General features: G+C 31.9%; 2 protein-coding genes across 7 annotated transcripts; one reads left to right on the forward strand and one right to left on the reverse strand.

The window, feature by feature from the left end:
* On the reverse strand, window positions 1–3,065 carry LOC121117745 (phenoloxidase-activating factor 2). Of its 6 annotated transcripts, none has more exons than XR_011780480.1 (8): window positions 2,890–3,065; window positions 2,543–2,646; window positions 2,222–2,481; window positions 1,785–2,158; window positions 1,491–1,724; window positions 1,039–1,434; window positions 720–741; window positions 347–667 (listed from the first exon to the last, which is right to left on the reverse strand). XR_011780480.1 is itself a non-coding variant. In XM_040712227.2 (7 exons), the coding sequence occupies exons 2-6, from the start codon at window positions 2,634–2,636 to the stop codon at window positions 1,071–1,073; spliced, it is 1,326 nt and encodes a 441-aa protein (XP_040568161.1). In that variant the 5' UTR covers window positions 2,637–2,646; window positions 2,890–3,065; the 3' UTR covers window positions 1–363; window positions 1,039–1,070. The 6 variants fall into 6 exon arrangements, 4 of the variants coding, with proteins under 4 accessions (XP_040568161.1, XP_071745093.1, XP_040568162.1 ...); XR_011780481.1 differs by having other exon boundaries at window positions 2,895–3,040; XM_040712227.2 differs by lacking the exon at window positions 720–741 and having other exon boundaries at window positions 1–363.
* A 9,689-nt stretch (window positions 3,066–12,754) lies between these two features.
* Window positions 12,755–15,542, forward strand: LOC121118844 (phenoloxidase-activating factor 2). Its single transcript, XM_040713441.2, has 5 exons — window positions 12,755–13,959; window positions 14,047–14,105; window positions 14,186–14,541; window positions 14,601–14,852; window positions 14,991–15,542. The coding sequence occupies exons 1-5, from the start codon at window positions 13,866–13,868 to the stop codon at window positions 15,349–15,351; spliced, it is 1,122 nt and encodes a 373-aa protein (XP_040569375.1). The 5' UTR covers window positions 12,755–13,865; the 3' UTR covers window positions 15,352–15,542.
* The last annotated feature ends 6,071 nt before the right edge of the window (window positions 15,543–21,613 follow it).

Genomic DNA, 21,613 nt, shown 5'->3' on the forward strand with positions numbered 1-21,613 from the left:
TTAAATGTTTTTATTTTATTGATTCTAGATGCTGATATTATTAGATTAGATATATGGGTATTTTATATTTGTAAGCCTTAATCTGGAGAAGAAATTTTAAATATAAATGTTTAATTATATATTTGTAACTGCATCTTCAGTTGATTATTTTAGATAAATCTAACTTTTTTATATTATTTGCTGTCTAAATAAAAATTTAAAAAAATGGTCCTTAAATCCATTGCTTGAAATGAATTAACATGTTTTACAATTTAAAGAAGACGTCTTCAACTATGTTGCTTCATTCATTACATCATAAGGTATAACAATTTCTTGATAGTTGAATAAAAATCCCCTTGAGATTTATCATCAAAATGTATTTTCCTAAAAAATAAATATAAAATGACATAACAATAATCAAACTAATTAAAACAGATACACTTACAAATATTAAAAAGTCTATAAAAGATACAACTATTCTTTACTCATTATTTAAAATACAAAACTTTGTTTCACGCAACGCTTCTAATTTATCGTCACGCAACCTTTGATATTTCTTAATAATTAGTTATTTTAAATCATTCAGGTGCTTATTAGTTATTTTAATATACCTAGTGTCTGAGCTAGCCACTCCTAGGTAAACTTGCATATTATGAATGATCCAGGTACGTTTTTATATGTGCCTATTCTGAAAGGGGAAAAAACATGCATTTAATGATCTAAAAAAATTAGTACCTTACTTTAAATCATTTCAACAGTGTGCTGCAAAAGAATGAAATAAAGACTTTAATAGATAATTAACTTTTTTTCTAAATTATTTTTATGAGTTCGGTTGTTAATTTACCACTTTGCAAAAAAGGTTATAGAAATGTTACGTGAAATATCGATGTCCAAGAAAAAATAGATTTAAAATCAATTGTATCATTTATTAATCATAATTGAGACAAGTATAAATAATTAAATGATGAACTGTAGGTAATATTGTAAATAAATATGTGTTAAAGAGTTTGCACTTATAGAAAATAGACTCAAAATTATAATAAATAAACTATGAATTACATATGGGAATAATCCCCTAGGAATATGTTAAGTTAATTATTTTCAATCCAACTTCTAAAGTACGAAACTTTGGTGTAGATTCCAGGTACATCTTTTTGAGCACAGCCCACTCCCCAAGCCACAAGACCCACAACATGCCATAATCCCTCTCTTGATTGACAAACAAGGGGAGCTCCTCCATCCCCATCACAAGCATCTTTTCCAGCCACACCACCAGCACAAAGCTCACTCTCGTGTAATTTGAATCTACGAGCAGCCGTTTGACTCCTCTGCGCCAGTGCAGGTTTTATGAGATTTTCACAATTACGAGAGTTAACGAGTGGGACATCTACTTTGTTTTGAATAAACTTGAACTGTCCAGTCGATGTGTCTTTTCCCCATCCTGCAACCCAACATCTTAAAAAAGAATAAGTCAAATTTGTTTTAACATAACACAAATTTTAAAAATCTACCTTGTTCCCGCATCAAACATATCCAAGCAAGAAGGGAGACATGCAGCATTCACACCATTGGGTGTTAAATCAATGGGGCGGTCCAGTGTTAAAAGAGCAATATCATTACTCAAGCGTTTTTGGTTAAAATCAGGGTGAACAAGAAATTTGACAACAGTATGTTCAACATGTCTTGTCATCTCAGGAGGATTGAATCCTCTGGCATCATACTCTAATACACGAACCTTCAATAAGCTATAGATTGAAAAAAATCACTTAATTTAAGTTTTTGCTGTTTTTTTTTAGGCTTCTTACTCTTTGGGTCCTAGTTTATTGAGTTTGTGAGCTGCAGTTATTACTTTTCTGGTACCCCCGATTAAGCTATTGCTATAGGTCTCAGGAATAATTGCGCAGGTACCCAGGAAGTCGTTATTTTGATTAAGTAAGAGACAGGTCCATGGAAACTCTTCAGGACTACTTTGTCCTTTTGATGTTTGAATCGGTGAGAAATTTCTTGTTCCACAAGTGGGACCATTAATGGGAATCTTGGAGGAACAGGTTTGACTAGCAGAATTTTCTAGGTTTTGGCTTAAGCATCTATTTCCAAGATGCAAAAGAGAAATTACATTGTCATAGCAACAAAGTGTACGTCCCCTGGGACATTGTATATGGTCTGGAGTGTTTGCTCCCTATATATATCTTATTATAATTAATATTCTTGATACAACCGTTAAACAACATTTTTAACTTACAAAGTTTGCTATACGTGTTGTTATATTTGCAGTTCTTGGATTAATGATTCCAAGACCAACCAAATCCCGATCTTCTTCATAATCAAAGAAGTCGTCTTTGCCATTAGTTACAGTGGGGCATTGTAAAGTAGAAGAGCAACAACAAAGTCTACGTGCACGACCTTTAGAGGCTCCGTCAATTATTTCGGACAAAACTGGAGTATTTTGATTGTTATTTTCATTGTTTGGTTGGATTCGACTATTTCCTACAGGATCTTTATCTAAAGAACAAATGCATGAATTATTATAGCTTATTTTAAATTTTTTCCCCAAATTCCTTACTTAAATGGGTTAAACCAACAAGCCCCAAACGAGTTTCTTCTTGTCCATAGGTAACTCCAAAGAATAAAAGTAAAAATGAAACTCTTATCCACATTATGTACTCCCTGCAAATTTAAATGAACAAGAATTATAAATAAAGGATTGAAGAAGTTTTTTAAATCAATGATAGGTACAACACTCTCAATTTCATTCCAAAATAATAATTATTTTAAATATTGAAAATGAGCGAAAAATTTAATTGTAATTTTTTTATACATCGATCAATTTTTGATGACATTTTGTAATTCAAGCTTCATGTAATAAGGAATGTCTTCTACTATTAAAGAAATGAATCAATAATGATTTACCTTACAATTATAAAACAACTCAAATATGTATGTCTTTAAATTTAAATCTTATTCTTTATCACTCTGTTTATAATAAACTACTAAAAGATCTAGCAATTCCACTCTTTATATAAGTATAGTCAAATATATTGGTATCAACGTGTGTGTGTGTAAATGTTACAAATCGGGGTTCTTCCAATAACAAAAAATAATATGGACCCGGCCATCTTTCAGTCTAGTTGTAAGGTAGACTTCCTTAGTTATAACCTCGAAAAACCGTTAATGTACCTTCATTGGTGTGGTTTTTTTCCCTTTCTTCTTAACTTTGGGTTTTTTGAAGTGCGTAATAAAAAAAGAGATCTTCTCCAATGCCTCTTAATTAGGCTGACAAAAATATTATCTACCTGGATCATCGACGTAATTTTCATAGGTTTGAGCATAAATTGCAATGAAATATTGCGTATTTTTTTCTAAACAGGAATTTTGTATAGAAAGAAATAAGAGAAGCCCAATGTAAATATAACTATTTTTAATTTCTAGCAGCCTTATTTAATGTCATTCCTACTATCAAAGGAAACTTCGGGGATACATGGAATTGCTTATATAAAATAAAATTTCAATTTTTCTAAAAAGCCTTATCTTTGATGGGGTATCTGTATTATTTGAGAGTCACAAATCTCCAATCATTTATTTTTCGTATAAGGTCAGGTTATTAAAGAATTCTCAATTATAAAAACCAATGCGTTATTCTAAACAGCATTGGCGAAAACTCCGTGGGGAAATATCACCAACATATAATACATAGAAAAGTACTTTTTATTGGGCCCAATGTTGTGCCATTGTCAGTCAGCGGTTCAAGCGTTTTCGGTTGTTGAGCCGCTAGTACCGGAACCGACAAATTGCTTATTGGTCTCGGTTATTTTGCTTTTACAAATATATATCCTATATACAATATATAAAGAAAATAACGATATATACCCAATATTATAATGGATATATTACCTTTAATCCATTAGTCAAATTTCTGAGTTTTTTGTTCTTTTTTGTATAATTGCATGGTGTTTTCAATGATTTCTTTACGACACAAGGATGATACAGTTGTATCTAAGTTTCCAATAGCTACGGGCTTCTTATGGATCAGGGAAAGTCGTTTTAGACACAAGACAGTGTAAATAAAAGAGGGAAGGGCTGGGGTTGATTATGGATGCAGGTCGGCTACTAAGTTTGTCAGAATCCAATGATACGATCATTATAATATTTCTTAAGCCAGAGTTTCCCAAACTTTACTATTCCAAGGACCACCACACTAATACATTTTTAGTTGAAGCCACCTTAATACGAAACATGAGTACTATGAATGCATTTGTAGACTGAAAGCAACCCTCAATTCTCCATCTTCCTGTACCTCCCCCACGACTAACCTCCTCTAACGGCCCCACTTTCAAAATCATTGTCTTAAGCAATCTTAGTTTTCGGGTCCCTGCTGGAACTTGGGGCACTACGCACTCTGCGATTAAGGTAGCTGCAGCCATGTTTGTATATAATATCCTTTCCTGGTTCTGAATTTTCTACCACTCCCTAGTTTAAGTGCCTGTTACCAAACTGAGCCTGTATAAAATAGCCGAGACCGAATAACGGAACATAGAGCGAGACCATTAAAATGAAAGAACCGAGACTGGGGCCGATAGAGCCGCTGAACCGGCTCAACCTTTATTGTCTCCAATATATCCTCCTATGAAATTGGGCTTTCGCTCTTCGCTAACAGGTATGTCAAAATAGTAGAGCAGATGGGGTATTTCGCCCAGTGCGGATTCCAAGACAAACAATAAAAGTTAAAAGTTGAAGAAATTTTTTTTTACGAAAGTGGGAAAGAGGAAATAGCTCCTTGAAACCTATAGTTCCAGGCCCATTGATGCATACCATTAATGATAAAAATCCAGTGTAGAATGGGCATGTTAAAAAAGAAACCGAAAATCAACATGGTAACCTTTACAATTTGAATAATGTTTTGGAGGAGAGAAAGAATAATGCTCATGACGTTTCATTAGACAACAATCAGGTACAATCATCTGTGACTAGGGAGGAAGACGAAAAAAGAGATATACAAGGACATTGGCTAGAATTACTCCTATGTCGATGCCTAATTTGACTCTGAGTCCAACTAGGACTTACAATTATAATTCCCCAACAAATCCTCAGGCGTACGGTTCGTCTTTTATGAGCACACACGAATGCTCTATCAGGTTTTGAATATAATTGAATCTATTTAGGAAAGGATGTTCAATACTTAGGAATTAAATAATAATGACGACTGATGAGGAAAAGAAAATTCCTTCTTCAGACTACCAATTCCAAAAAGGCGAGGCTGCTAAAAAATATAGTTTCATCACTGCATATGATCAACACTGGCTAACACATTGGTGAATCCTAAATTATTTTTCCATTTGTTCAATTTACAATTTTCTAATCATGAGAACGAGGGCCCGGGCACTTCTCTGCAGTTCTCAAGTGATGGCTTTAAATAGAGCCTCTTCCCTTAAAGCTATGACTGTTTTCTCCCTCCACTAATGTTTATAAGTAATATGCCTCTTTTAAAGGTAAAATAAAATATTACCTATGTATGCTCTTTCAAAATAAAGACCCTTAAAAAGTCTTGGTTGCCTCAATATTGTTTAGGTTAAAAAAATGATTTTAAACCTATTGAAAGTTTAAAATGTAACTATAATAATTAAATTAAAAGTGCTCAATTCATCGAGTACTACTGGAATCAGGCATTAAGCATTTATTTTTTTGTTTAGTCTTCTTGTATTCATAATTACAGAGGGTACTATCTTGCATTTCTCTGAGCTGTTAGGCGACGGGGAACAGAAAAACCTTGCTTTATTAATATTGAAGATAAATCCCCAGTAAATTATCCGTGCTACGATACGTGTTTCGTGACACTTGATCACACTCACAAGTAGTTACTGGGTGTTCATCTTTTCAAGAAGGAAAGAATAATGATGAGAATGATTGAGAAAATAAAAATCATTGTTCAGGTTTCCAAGAAAAAAATAACACCTTGTCTTTTTTTATTATGAGCTTTAGCTCCGCACGCTCGATGATAAAAATGATACTCATATTTTATATACATCCATGTTATATGGAGTTGAATAAAATAGGAATCTAACCTAAGCGCGTGAGATTTTTATTCATTTTTATTAGTGATGGGATGATTAAAAAAAAAACGATGCCAATGCAAATCTAATAAAAATTCCCGATGCCAAATTTAGATTCTTAAAAAATTTTAAACACTAGTTAAAAAACCGTTTTGCTATCAGGGGCGTCCACAGGTTTATACTTTATTATTTATTATCTTTTTTTATTCGGGGGGGGATTTTAGATTTTTTTTTATTAAAAATTCCAAAAATTAAAATATTTTGTGAATAATTTTCTAGTAAAAAGCATAAATTGCTTAATTTGGGGGAAGGGCCTATTTTATTACGAACTGCTTTGGATATCTCAATTTTTTTTCAAAATTTTTATTTTTTGTGAATAGCTGTGAATTTTTGGAACAAAGAAATCATTTTTCTTTGTAAATAGCTGTGGATTTTTGGAGAAAAAAAATTCCAAGAAATTATTTTTTTGAAATTTTCTGTGAAAAATTTTGAAAACCATTTGTGAATGGCTGTGTTGTTGTTTTTTTAAGTTTAATATTTAAATTTTTTAGTGAATAGTTGTGGATTTTGGAACTTTTATTTTTGAAAAATTTTTCCCAAAAAATTTCAATTTTCAGATTTTTTTCAAAAAAAAATCTCAAAAGAAAGACCCCCCAACCAAAAATGTAATCCTTCAGATGCTCCTAAATACATTTTTTTCATACATGATACAAGCGAATATATAAGTATGTTCTTGGAAAATAAGTTGTATACTGAAGAACGTCTTTACTAGGTACATTAAATAACCTAGTAACTCATAAGCCTAGTAACAATGATCTTACAAGTCATGTTTTTAAGTGGTCCATCAATATCCATCATTATTTGATTATGTAACATCCTCTTCATCTATATAGCTACACTTGCCAATATGTTACTCAAATTTAGATCTAAGACGCTAAAATATTCAATTGTATACCCTGGAAGAAAATGTATTACACAGATATAATAGTGTTGAGTTTTGGTCTGAAAATTCTAGACCGGACCGAGACCGTAACTATTTTTATTGAACCAAACTAATTCGGTTCCGTAAAGAAGTTCGATCTATGTCCATCACAAAAAAAAAAAAATCAAATAGAATCGTTTTAGACCGATTCTATGGATCAGGGATTCTCAACCATTTTTGAGTGATGTACCACTTGTAAAATATTTATTTAACCCTAGTATTCCCTTACCAACAAAAATACTTTTTAGCTTAGTTTACAGGTTAATAAAATTATTCTTTTTTAACCAATCTACGTTCAGAACCCTGGTTCGAAGAAAAAAACAGAAACATCAACAACGTATAACAATATACACTTTATATTTTTGTGTTAGTAAGGTTACGTTGTGCTACAAATTGAAAAAATTGGTGCACGTTTTGATAACGGCTTAATTTCGGTTTACAATCTGAGATCGTGGTCTGAACCGAAATATCTGTCCAAATTGGTCTAGAAAAAATCAATCATCAAGTCCAATTATTCAGATGAGCAATTGTAGAAAGAATATAAGATAATATAATATTTCACGATGAGCTTGAGTTTCTCATTTTATGACCTAAGAGGTTTAGTGAAAAAAAAACTGACTCAAAAATTAGAAAATTTTAAAAGCCGTTTTCACTTCTACATATTTTTATTTTTAGCACTTTTTATAGCAAACTTCTCAAGCAAAAGTTGGTAATTCAACACTTTTCTACACTTTTTATATGATATGTTCCTCTTCATTCTGAATGATGGCCTCAATACGGGGAAAAACAGAGGCACAGCTGGCATTGATGAAGTCCGAAGTTCCTCTTCTCCGTGATCACGGTCTCCAGGGCATCGACATTCAGCTGAGAAGTCTTGTTCGTCTTGCCCTCCAAGACACACCAAACAGCAAAGTCCAGGGGCTGAGGTCGGGTGAAGACGAAGTCCAGAAGACTGATGGCCTGGGGCAGACGGGACGTCATCTTGGGTAAACCCATAGTTGTCCCTGGGGAACGTACTCTTCAACCATGGCCAGACTTGATACCTAAACACCTTGTAGTAGACATCTGTGTTGACTTTTTCGTTGGCCTTGAAGAAGTAGAGAGGTATCTTGATGCCGTCGGACGGGACGACACCGACGACCATGACCTGAGCAGGGTGTTTGGTCCTGAAGGTTCCCTCGACCTGAGCTCTTGATTCAGCCAAGAAGCGATAATTTCTGCTATTCCAAACAGCGTTCACTGTGATAATCTTCTTGAAGGGGATCGACTTGTGCGCAGAGTAGATCGTACACCTTCTGCCGTTTTGCAAACATCAAATTGTAGCTTTTTATCAGTTCTTTTGAATGGCACCAAGAACAAAATGGTCAAACTTTTAAAACTGAGGGTATACAGCATCGAAGAGGATTCTAATTTTTTAGTCCTCACCCTGTACATAGATGAAAGGGGATTTTAATGGCCTTGAACTGTATGGTTCCGTAACTTTTCAGATTTATATCAACGTTAAACAAGTTATGTTCATTTTAATTCATATCTTTTTAAAAAGAGATATGAATAAATATCCATTATAATATTACAAGTTACTCTTCACATGAAAAATTTATAATACGTAAAAAAAAGTAGATTTATATACTTCATATATGATTTTAGCTTACACTGATGACAATTTTCATTCACAAATAAATCAATTAATTTTAATGAAAATTATACTATACACATCGTTGTAAAAGAAACAGAGACAAAAATTAAAAGTCAGTAGGTAGTTAGTTGTGATAGGAGGATTTAAAAAAAAATCCCGATTCCGATAAAATTCTAGTAAAAAATCCCGATGCTGATTCCGATTGTTGAATATTTTAAATAATAATTTTAATAAGAAATACAATTTTGCTATAAAGGGCATCCACAGGGTTGTATATAATGGATTGGTTCTTTGATTTTTTTTTTGAAAAAATCCAAAAAATTTTTTTTTTTTTTCCTAATTTCAAATATTACATTTTCTTGCCTATTTTTTTTTTTTTTTACTTAAAAAAGTAATAAATAGTTAAATACCAGTAATAAATAAGAATCGGAATCGTTAATTAAATAATATTTTTGGGATGCCGATTTCGATTCCAGTAAAAAAAAGCGATTCTCCGATTACCGATTCTAATTAATCGTACCATCACTAGTAGTTAGACAAACTTATCCCAACTTTGAGTAATTAACTGTCTTAACTAAAGCTAACTCGAATTAACTAATCGGCGTTTAGAACACTGATAAGAAGAAAAGAAATAGAAACGCTCATAACAAAATATAATAGGTCATTTTTTGGTGGAGTATGGGGGAAAAGTATAACTACGAAATAATACACCAAGAAATCAACAATACAGACAATAGGGAAGGGTCCATAGGGTTGTTAGGTATAGTAGTTCTTGGCCTAATGTTTAATCCATTGCTTATATGTTATATGTATATTTATTTATATAAGAGTAATAAAATAAGAATTTCATTTTGGGATTTTTAAAAATCTGGTAGGTCGAACCCACATAGCCGAGTTGAATATCAACGAAACATGGAGATGCATTTTTAGTTCCATAAAAGATGCAGGTGTGGAGTTACTCAAAAGATTGAAAAGCTAGTGGAACTCCATAAACATCATATATGAGTAGTTTACAATCATGGACAAGACTGTATTATCTTACTTGTTAAAAGATAAAGTAGACAAGGTTCTTAGTTGGGGCTAGGGGTATGAATGCTCTCAAAGATAGGGTTTTTATTCTAGGTAATTCCAATAAACTTTTTGAGATGACTATAGTCTATCCTGGCGAAAATATTGACAAATTTAAGTGTCATCCCCTGGGGTTAACTATCATGCTCCCAGTATGAGAAAATATCTTTACTATCTTAAGTTAGCACTCCTGGTCAACAAATTCAAATTAGAAGAGATCGAAAAATAAGAAAATACCTCAATTCATTGCAGTTTTATATGTGAAGTATTGGTTTGACTCTCCAGTGACAATCTCAGCAGCATGGAAATGATGAGCATATTACTGATTTGATTCTCAATTCCATGAATGTTGGATAAAAATGAAATGAAACAGATGAAAATTGAAATATTTGTACGTGCTAAACACTCTTTGTCATCACCTCTGGTATCTCACTTCACAGATGATATCTACTGCTCTGTGTGTGCTAATGGACTGGTAGCTGAGAAGAAGGAAGATCCGGCAAGTCCTATTAATGATAAATCCGGCCAACCAGTCAGTATTGGACAGCCTGAGCTACCTGTCATGAATTGGCCCGGTCAAACAATGCATATTTTAGTTATATTTGATATGTTTTGAGTTACAAAAGAGACTGGCTTAACGGAATCTCCATCTACTAACAATATATTTTGAAATACCATAAGGTAGAAACTTTTGTCAAGAATCTACCTCCTTCAATGACACCTCAGATAGGGATTTATAAATCTTATAACAATGTTTGTTGATCAAATAAAAGACGACTTTGAGAGACAAGAAATAACCCAGTGTGTAGAACACTGGAGACAGAACTTGAAAGAGCTAACACAAATATCCATAAGAATTTTCTGTGATTATATAAAATATATTTATACCACTGTAGAAATTATTTAAGAAATACACTTAAAAAATTGGCATATATTTGGTTGATGACTTGTGTGTTCCGACGACAAAAAAAAATTGAATTGTGGTACGGCATAATGAGTACGGGATTTTTTAGTAGGATGGTAAACAAGTTAGTTAGTCACATCCCTGGCACAGTACAAGAAGATAATTTCCTGATATCAAACAGGAAACTGACATCAAATGGGTAATTCCCATGCTTCAATGAGCAAAAGTAACAGTTATTTGTATATCTAAAGTGCAATATTTAGACCATTAGTGTAAATAATTTCAAAAGAGTTACGAATTTATGGATGCAGTGCTCTTATGAAAAGCCACATATTAAGAGTATTTGATTAAAATCATAGAGAAAGAAAAATATACATAGAGATGACAAAGATTTTTACTTGGCCACTTGTCTTAGTTAGGTTGACAGAGAAAACGGATTTTTTTCAGGGAAAAAAAAATTCACAATCGATTGCTACTCACAGAAAAATAAACGTTTTTGGAAAATTAATTTGAAAATTAATTTTTTTGGAAAAAAAATTCAAAAATCCACAGCTATTCACAAAAAACTTGAAAAATACAAAGGGAAAAAATCAAACCATTAAATTTATGTCTGTTTCTTTAAAATACAATTCCTAAAGCGTACCAAAGTTAAAAACTGAAGGTAATTGAACAGTTTTTGATATACCTTGTGACAAAGTTGCATAAAATATGTCCTACTGTTATGTAAAAATAAAAGAAAAAGAAAATTGACGTAGTAGATCTGAAAATTTGAAGTTTGGGAGCTTACCTACCATGAAATTTTAATAGATCCGCTGCAAGATCCGTGAGAAGAAGCAAAAAAAACAAATCCCACGTCTGCAAATAATACAAAAATATTTGTAATTTGAAACAAATTTTCAAAAAATTAATATTGGAAATATAATTTAATTTTCTAAAAATTTTCCCTTAAAAATTTTATATTTGAATTTTTTTTCCAAAATTCACAATTTTTTGTGAATAGCTATGGATTTTTGAAATTTTTTTCAAAAAAATTAATTTTTCAAATTAATTTATCAAAAATGTTTATTTTCTGTGAGTAGCAATCGATTGTGAATTTTTGAAAAAAAAAATTCAAAAAATATGTGCGTGTGCTCATAAAAAAACGGAGGATAACTAATGAGGCTTTGCTCTGGAGATATAAGTGTAAGTCTTTGCAGGATAGAAATTAAATCGATCTTTCAAAAAATGCCTTTGCAAGAATTTAATAATAATAATAACATCTTAAGACATTAAAAAATAATGCAACTACAAAAAGTCTTCCAGGCGTTATAAGTCATATTTTATACAACTCTAGTTATAACTCATATGATATATTTTTCCATCGACAAATATTTGAAAAACTTGCGAAAATAATATCCACGCAACCTTTCTAACTTCCTTCTTTTTATGACAGTAGTTTAATTTATAGGAGCAATCAGGATATAGTCGCACATTGACAAGTGCGCTCCTTGATTCTTTTTTCTTGTAATTCCTTATTGCCACACTTTTTTTCTCCTTCTTTTGTATTTTCATCTGAGGTTAAGTGTACACATTTTATAGATATATACTACTAAATTAACTAACAAACCCCTTGTAAATATTAAATGCTTAATAGTAGTTTCTGATAAATTAAATGTATGGAAAAAATACTAATAATGAAATATTAGATACAAATTACAATTTAAATTATGAGTTTTGTGGTATGGCTTGATAAATAATTATTCTTATTTAGATGGATTTTTTGATAATCTCAAAATTGAGTATATAAAACGACAAGTTGAATAACTCCCTGAAAACAAGTATAGTTTAGGTGTCTAAGAATATGATCCATTTGTAATTCTACTTCATATTTCTTTAGAAATACATAAATCATCATAGGTAGAATCCACAAGTTTAACACAGTTCTGAATTATGCTCAAATGAAATGTTCTATAAATTATTATTAATATAAGATTTTATATTTGTCTAAGAAATAAAGAATGTTATTATATTCTAGAAACATAGAAAAAATCCTTGAAATTTCAAAAACCCTCAAAGATATTACAGTGTGCGGCGGCAACGTAGTAGGATTAAAACTTGTTTAGAGCTCTTACCCCTTATATTAAACTATTTTAAGCTACATGTGCTTATTCAATAATCCAATTAGAACATTTTTTCTTTTAAAAAACCTTCGTATTACGATCGAGAGCGACAAAAGAGGTTAAAAAAGGATATCCGACTTGTTCGATGCCCATGTCAAGGTGGCAGAAATTATTAGGATCGTTGGCTACTTGGAGAGGCTCGTCTTCAAGGTGAAAAAGCGGAAAAAGGATGGCCTGAGCCTCGCACAGAGTCCTGGCAGCGGTGGTCTCAACAAAATTCCGTCTCCAGCCTTTTTGGACTCGCTGAAGGAGAAGATAGACAGGAGCCTGATGAAGAGCATGAGAACTATGACCAATTTTGGAAATTAAAAAAGAAAAATTTTGGAAATTTTATTTCCAATACAAATAATTTTCTGTAAATAGTTATGAATATTTTAATTTTTTTTCAAAAAATTGAAGATTTGAAATATCATTTTTGAATTTTAATTTTTTGATTTTTTTTCAAAAAAATCAAGCCCCCACAAATTATAATCCTCTGAAGGGATTCTGGTCAAAAAAAATTGAGCGCCGTCAAGCCCGGATCTGAATCCCCTGGATAATGGGGTGTGGGGAGACATTGAGACGAAGGGTTGTGCTACCTCTCAACCCAATGTGGAGTCCCTGAAGGCTGCGGAGGACAAAGAATGGGAGCACATGAGCGGGGATTTTGAGAGGAAGATGTGATTGGCCTTTCTCCCCAGGATCGAGGTCATGCTGGCGGCCAAGGGAGGTCATTTCGAGAAATGATATAGCTATTGACATCCCAATAAACCAGTAAAAATGTCAATTATCTGCCTCTTTTATTTTCGAAAATCTGGGCAAAATTATAGAAGCGAATCAATTACTATACGATTCGCTGCCGCACACTGTACATATGATTAATTATACACATAACTCGAAGTTCATTACAATATTAAGTAGCAGCTATTGTCTGAATTGAATTCACAATGGCAATCAATTTATTACCTTCTTTATGATAATATGTAAAAACTATTTCAAGAAGTCTAATTATTCTGATATAATAATTAATTAATCCGAATGTGATTGTATCTCATGTATATATATTTATCACAAGACATCCAGTAACATCAAATCATTACATTTATTCAGAATGCGACTTATAACTTTGTTATTAATCATCTTTGTCAAATACCTTTCAACTTGTGAGTCGGAAAACAAATTTGGCCTTCTTTATTCTAATATAGGTATTTATCATTTAAATATAAATAATTATTATTTACATTAAACAAAGTATGAATTATATACATTTACTTTCGTTTTTTAATTAAAAGCCCGAGATCGAGAGGATAATTACTCATGCTGCTGTTCATCAGATACTAAATGTTTAATTGTAAGTACCTGCATATAAATGAACTAAATCATTAACTTATTATAACTATTATTCATGTACATCTTTTTTTTAAATTTTAGTCTCCTTCAAAATCCAAAACTTGTAGCAATCCTTACCATAGCTTCTGCTGTTATGAATCCTATGAAAGATATATGTGTGATAAAACAGAATCCACGGATTTCTATCAACCATGTCCCAGTCATACTCCCCTAGCTAAAAATCAATGTGGAACAAGAGACTACCAAGTAATTCGAAGCTTCGATAATGGGCAAAGTCATCCTGAAGAGTTTCCATGGGTTTGTATAATACTCACAAAGAATAACGAATATGTTGGAACTTGCGTTATTATTCCTGAAAAATTCGACAATGAAATCTTTCACAATACTCATAAAGTATTGACTGTTGCTCATAAATTATCTAAAGTGAATAGCTATAGGTAGGTAAACCCGTGCATATGTGTATATTTATATAATTGTTTTTTTTTAATTTCACAAGGCAATTAAAGATTCGAGTATTGGAGTATAATATTGACGGATTCAGGACTCCTGAGAGACATCAACACAAAGAATATGAGGTTGCTGAAATGATTATTCATGATAAATTCAACAGGAGAAGATTAAAATATGATATTGCCATTTTGAGAACGAATAAACCAATTGACTTACATGACGTTGGCGTTAATGCTGCGTGTTTGCCATCTTGTGATAATATGTTTGCTCATACTTTTCCGAATGGGTCTGGAGTAAGGTGAGATAATAATTACCTACCTACTATAATTTAAGATTAAGTATTGGAAATGAAATTGCCATTCTTTGAATATTATATACATGCCTAATTAAAAACGATCATTGATTAATTCGTTTTCTTTTTACTCAATGTGGTAAGATGCTGGATTGCAGGATGGGGAAAGAATGAACTTGATAAATCTTTCAACATAATTCAAAGAAAAGTCAATCTTCCTCTCATCAGTGATGAACAATGTGAGCATCAGGTGAAGTCTGCGTTGAAAAATTTTAGTCTAAAAGTTTCTATGAAATTTAAGCTACATAAAACTGAAATTTGTGCCGGAGGAGAAGGAAAAACATATTGTCAAGGAGATGGAGGTGCACCATTAGTGTGCCAGTCAAAAGAAGGTTATTGGCATGTTGTAGGTCTTGCAGCATGGGGAATTGGTTGTGCACGAAATAATGTTCCGGGTGTTTATACTAAAGTTTCGCAATTTAAAAAATGGATTGAAAGACATTGATAAAATAAAATAATTACTCTTATAATATTGAATTCAAATTAAGCATTATAATATGTATATACAAATTGTTTTGGGCAATAATATGTAAACATTCTTGAAATGTGAATAGAGTTTCAGAAATGTTGCACATAAACAATGAAATACTTATTTTCGTTCATATAAGTTAATATAAATATGTATTTTAAAGACTACATTATTCTGTAATTCTAGATCATTTGATTGTCATTCAATTTTTACATTTAGTTGTTAACCTATGACGGTTGGGGACACTAATTTAATGGGAGGGATTTTGTCGTCATGTTACTTAAATAGACTCAAAAACTACTGAGTGTCTTTGGCTTATTGTTAAGTATAATTCTATACATAAATAAAAATCCGAATTTATTTTATTAATCAACAAAAAACATATATATTATGCACAGTACAAGTTTAAATATAGGACAATAATACTAATATACTATTAAAGTGATTCTAAATACTCTAGTTAATAATGCTCTCGTTGGAAGCGATCCCATTAAGATCCGACTCTGAATTTTGGATATGTTTGAAAACATATACTTAGACATGTACTAACAAAATTAAAACAAGATCGGTTTGGTTGCTTGGGAGAGGCGTCATTTTGAAAGACGCAGAAGAGGCCCCAACTTTTATTTTTGGTTAAAATAAGATTATGATTGAATATAAGTTAAACTTTGTGTTCTTATGCCTCTTTTGATGTATTTTTTTGTTTATTTTTTATCGAGCCACTATGAGCAGAATTATGATCTTCTGAACAACGCTGGTACAACGCATTAAGCCCAACTTTGAGCGGGCCTAGAACGGTCCAGGTGAGTCAGAGAACCCTAATATTTCACACACTCTCTTATTTCAAGTAGAAAAGCTAGTTCTCCAAAAATCATCAAAATCGGTGATGATCATGTCGTATATGGTAAAAAAGTGTGCTTACCAAATGTATTTTTTTAGTTATTGTGATAATGTAAAGGTAGTGGATATTGTGATGGTGTCAAGAAAGCTCGCCTTGGGAAAGTTTACAGTAAGATTACTCGCCCTGGGCAAATTCATCTTAGGTGAGGATCGCCGGGAGGAACATTGCAATCCTTTATTTAATCCTAGTGGTAGTACACGGCACTGCCCAGAGTTATTAGGGATCGACGAAGATACACATTTTGCTTAATTAATATAGAAAAGGGATGAACAACTGGCCGCCCTCGTCCTCCCTCAGTGCGGCCAACAAATAGGTTAGTAATAATATGTAAAGAAATGGTCATGTGACCCTCCAATGATAGTGCTAAAAAAATCGCCCTTTATCATAGAAGTTATCCATCCCTGATATAAAAGATACCATCCCAACAAATCCTTAGTGTCACCTTCCGTTTTTCATGAAAATACTCACACGTAGCTACTCACTCAATAATCAGACATTCTCTCCTCAAGAATAAAAAAAGTAATATCATTTGATGAGCCACGGAGTACTTTAGCTCGTTACTAAACCTCATTCATTCATTTTTTTTTTTAAGTTTATATAAAGTACTTCCAGTTTTTTCTTTTTTATATGAGTAGAACCTTCGAGATCCCATTCATTTTACAAAGTGATCCCTATATTTTATACTCCCTTTTTCTATTTATAATGTACATATAGTGTATTGTTAAAGTAATTAGGTACACTATATATAGTCCGCCCGGTGACGTCTTGCCATACTTTCATAAATTATTTTTTATTAGCTAGATGGCTCTTAAGTTGAATTAAAATTACTTTTTGAACACTTTTTTATGATAATTAGGAAGATTTTTTTGCAAAAGAACAGATGTTGCACTCAATTCAGTAAAATTGTTTCAACTCACAGAATACTCAAATTGTATCTCATGTTAACATAATGATATGCCTTAATTTCCTTAATGGAACATGCTTTTAGATTGAAGGAAGCAAGAGTTGATGTTATTAATTATTAATACTCAGGATAACAGCTGTTTTCTAATAATAAAAATTAATAGTAAACTCACTGGAGTATATTTGTCAAGATTGTGTCTTTATCAGTCAATAGGTTCTAACAATCCGAGCAGTTCCGGTTCATAAACCGCTTGAACCGGAACCTATAAAGTAGGTAATATAATTTTTAATCAATAATTTTTCAAATTAAGCAAATACGACAGTAATTCAAATGGAAGAAGAGCTGAAAACTTAATTATCCGTTATCCATTTAAATTAGTTAAACTGTAGATATAATGGATTACTCATATTAGGAAAGACTCAAGGATGGGCGACCAATCATTACGTCACATTAGGTAAGAGCAGTGATTATCACTTCGTTAAGAGCCAGGATGTGGTAGAAGAAGAGGCAGTTCGATGGGATGAGGCATTGCACAGAAAGGGAGACACTCAAAGGTCGGTTCTTAGGAGATCACGAGGAAATGAGACTTGTAAGGGAGGAAGACTGTGAAGAACATGATGAGAACAGATCCATACATAACGTACATAAATATATATACTCGTGTTGACAAGGAATTTCTTACGAGTTCGAATAAAGTCTTGAGTCTTCTTATCACTTGTTTAAAATCCTATCCATGGAACTCTAAGAAGATTATTTGCTTTGTAACATTTATGAGGAGAGAATAAAATATGTCCTAGACAGCGGGAACGACTTTTGGTAGCTGTAACCAGAATAGTATTTTTAATTTTCTAAGGCTGTTATTATTATTCTTTAATTTTTGAGAAGTGAAAATTTTAGTATACAGTAATAACTACTTCGTGTGCTCATGAAAAACGGACAGCAACAAAGTTGGGGGGTTACTCGGGATTTTTATGTGTAAGTCCTTTTTGGACTTTTTGCTTTCAGCTGAGATAATAAAACGTCATGACAGCTAAGTAGCTCTCCTCCCAAACATTCTTCAAATATCAGCTAAAGGACGAGTGTACATTTTTTCCCTATTGATTGTCCAGCTATTATATCGGTTGGTGGATTGCCACGTCCACTTTCGTTTTTTTAAATATTTAAACAACAAAAGGACATATTTTATACGCCGCCAGCGATGAGGAAAATTGTACAGGTGCCGATAGGACCATGCTTTATCAATGATTCATTACTTTTATAGGGATCTAAAAGGTTATTTTTTTTTTCTAAATGGACCAGTAAATCGTTTGTTGGGTTTTTTAATCTCCACATAGTCGGTCCTAATTCCTAGATGACAATATTTTAATTTCCAAAAAGAGGATATAATTAAAGAATACGTATTAAGGAGTGATCGAGTTCATATATTGAAATTAATAAATTTAAGAATCAAATAATAATTAATTTTGATTCTTATTTTCAATTAAAAAAAAGAATTTCTTTGTTTTTCATTTAAAGTCAATTTTCAACAAATTATATTTCGCCCACATAAGCAGTTATGAAAATTTGGTGTATTTTTTAGCTTGTTTTTTTTTTTTTTGTTGTTTTTTTGAATTGGTAATCTGAAGAATAATTTTTCTTTTCCTTAGCAGTTGTCATAATTATTTAATTCCTGAGTAGTGAACATCCTTTCCTAAATAGATTCAATAATATTCAAACCCAGATTGAACATTCGTGTGTGCTGATAAAAGACGGAGCGTAACCCTGAGGATTTGTCGTGGAGTTATATTTGTAAGTCATTTTTGGACTCAGAATAGAATTGGGGATCAAAAGCGGAGTAATTCTAGCAAATGCCCATGTTTATATCCTTTTTCCTTCCTCCCTTGTCACAGCTGATTGTAGCTGATCTAATGAAAAGTCATGAGCATTATTCTTTCTCTCCTACAAAAAATTCTTCAAAATTATCAGGGCTACCATGTTTATTTTTTTAACATGCTCAATCTACACTGTATTTTTATAATTGCACATAAGACTGGGCGTTTCAATAATGTATCAACAAGTCCCCGAGTACTCCGGATAGGATGTAAGAAGAAAACATGTCCGGAGGAAGGAGGACGATTATTCACCCAAATATATAAATAATCAAGTCATAACGTAAAACTCAAGGCAAAAATTACGTATGAGTAGATATTTTTTTGCATTCTTCAAAAAAATATGAAGACAAATGACTCCTTAGTCATGCAAATATAGACACATAAAATAAAAATATTTAAAATACAATAGAATGTTTTCACTGACGTCATAAATTGTATCATAATTGAAAGTGAAAACCATTTTTGGGGCTCAAAGTTGATATTTTTACGATATAAAATGAACACATGTCCAACAAACCCTGATAAAGCTTTATCAAATGGCTTAAATTTGGGAGGTGGGGGTGGTGTTAATTTATAAATAAGAGCAAATAAAATTTAAGGCCAACACTTCGGATGAAACAACATCCTTTGAGCTCTCTAGAAAAAAAAAAAAATTAGTTTCCAGCCAAACCCCCTACCCCAAAAATTACCTTTTCACCCATGAATCCGAATTTTTTATAATCTATTTACAAAGTGTACGAGAGTGTCCAGTTTTTAGGGTGACCTGTTAATTCGATCTTTTGTGGTATTTTAATGAAAAAGTTATGGTTGTAAATTTTTAGTCTTCAAAGGGCGTTTTTGAGCTCTATAACCAATTGAAAACTACTTTTTTTTTAAAACAACATTCTCTATTTGTAAAGGATTCGGAAGTTTGAATTTAACTGTTATGTTGTTGAATTTGGCTGGAAAGAAAAAAATATTTTTTCTAGAGTGCTTAAAAGTGCATCCCAAAAGTTGGGCTAAATTTGAATTTAATACCCACCTCTCACCTGCTTAAAATAAATAAGTAAAATACTTAACAACTGCATTGAATACTCCTTGATGCCAATGAGAAACAGTGATATTTGAATTAAATCAAAGTAATATGTACTGAAATTTATTTTTTTGAGGGGAGGGGGGCTTGGTTTTTTTTTCAAAATTAAACATTTTTCCCGACTTCATAAATTCGTAATTTTTTTTAGTCCAAAACAAAAATTCTTTCATTAAGGGGGAGGGCTACAGCGCCTCCAGCCACCCCCTGCGGACACCCTTGTTTTTGAGCTTAGAAAATGTCATAAAAAAAAACAAATCTAAAAAATTGTATGGAATAGACGATGAATATAATAACACAGTTCAACATAAAATTTTCATCATAAATAATTTTGGATGTGTTTAACAGCATTTTTGATGCTAATTCCAAATTTGTCTTCAAATTTCTTTTAAGATAAAGCTAATTTTGTTTTTTTATAAGTTGGTTTAATTATTTGTATTAAATCAATAAATTTGATAAAGCCTCCTTATAGTTAAATGATATTTTTTGAATAAAAAATAGATCTACGAGTCTCAAAATTTGTACACATATCCACTGTTATTCTTCTAAAATATACTACCCTGCTGTATAATGGTAATAAAATGGCATCCGTAACTTTTGCTCATTCAGCCCATTTAAAAGAGGCATATAACAATATGGAAATACTTCTAAAAGCAATTAAATTTGACAGTTATCATTGGAAAATCTGTGGCTATTTCTAAATTTTAGGGATGCTTATGGGTTTATCATCAAGATTAACAGAATTCTTTTGTTTTCTATTTCTTTGGGACAGTCTTGCCACAAGGAACATTATACCAAAATTGATTTGCATCTTGGGTCAACGTATGTCCCAGGGAGAAACAGTATCTAGTCTGTACCCTTAGTGGATCTCCGAAAAATCTTTCTACCACCTCTACACATTTAACTTGGGTTTAACGAAGAATTTTCTTAAAGCAATGGGTAAATTCAATTCTGAAAGGTTCCAATATCTTTAGAGAAAATTTTCAAAGGTTAGTGCAGCAAAGTTAAGAGGGATTTTTTTAGACCACAAATTAGGGGAGGTTTTGAATGACACTGAATTTCAAAAAGCTTTACTTACAAAAAAGGCGTCTAGACAAAGGTTATAAAATCTGTGATGAGAAAAAAAGTTTAATTTTGTTGGCTTGTGTATATTGTACAATGAACAAATAAATGGATTAAAAATGAAAGAAAGTGACGAAATGATTTAAAAAAAGCCCTAAAATTTTATTCATGAATTCCCTACTTCATCAATCCCAGAGTATAAACAACAATTAGATATAGATATATTAGAGATAAATAAATTGAGACGCTAGCCCAATTTGAATAACAGTTAATAACAAATTTTGAACAATAATTTGACAATAGACTCGTACCACACAGGCCTAGGCGGTTTGAATTAATAATAATAAAACAAAGGTATTACTTTTTCACCGCGGGTATTTTATTAAAAATATTGAAGGCCATTTTCTTTTTTTATGTATATAGAAAATGTA

The sequence above is a fragment of the Lepeophtheirus salmonis genome, chromosome 5, assembly GCF_016086655.4.
Source record: "Lepeophtheirus salmonis chromosome 5, UVic_Lsal_1.4, whole genome shotgun sequence".
Classification (NCBI taxonomy): Eukaryota; Metazoa; Arthropoda; class Copepoda; order Siphonostomatoida; family Caligidae; genus Lepeophtheirus; species Lepeophtheirus salmonis.

What these genes read in the sequence shown, in the direction of transcription:
- LOC121117745 (XM_040712227.2), bottom strand. Translation starts at nt 2,636, where the DNA reads ATGTGGATAAGAGTTTCATTTTTACTTTTATTCTTTGGAGTTACCTAT. An exon ending in CAACACGTATAGCAAACTTT is followed by an intron (nt 2,159 to 2,221) that starts GTAAGTTAAAAA and finishes AGATATATATAG; the next exon opens with GGAGCAAACACTCCAGACCA. An exon ending in ATGTTTGATGCGGGAACAAG is followed by an intron (nt 1,435 to 1,490) that starts GTAGATTTTTAA and finishes TTCTTTTTTAAG; the next exon opens with ATGTTGGGTTGCAGGATGGG.
- LOC121118844 (XM_040713441.2), top strand. Translation starts at nt 13,866, where the DNA reads ATGCGACTTATAACTTTGTTATTAATCATCTTTGTCAAATACCTTTCA. An exon ending in CCTTCTTTATTCTAATATAG is followed by an intron (nt 13,960 to 14,046) that starts GTATTTATCATT and finishes TTTAATTAAAAG; the next exon opens with CCCGAGATCGAGAGGATAAT. An exon ending in TCTAAAGTGAATAGCTATAG is followed by an intron (nt 14,542 to 14,600) that starts GTAGGTAAACCC and finishes TAATTTCACAAG; the next exon opens with GCAATTAAAGATTCGAGTAT.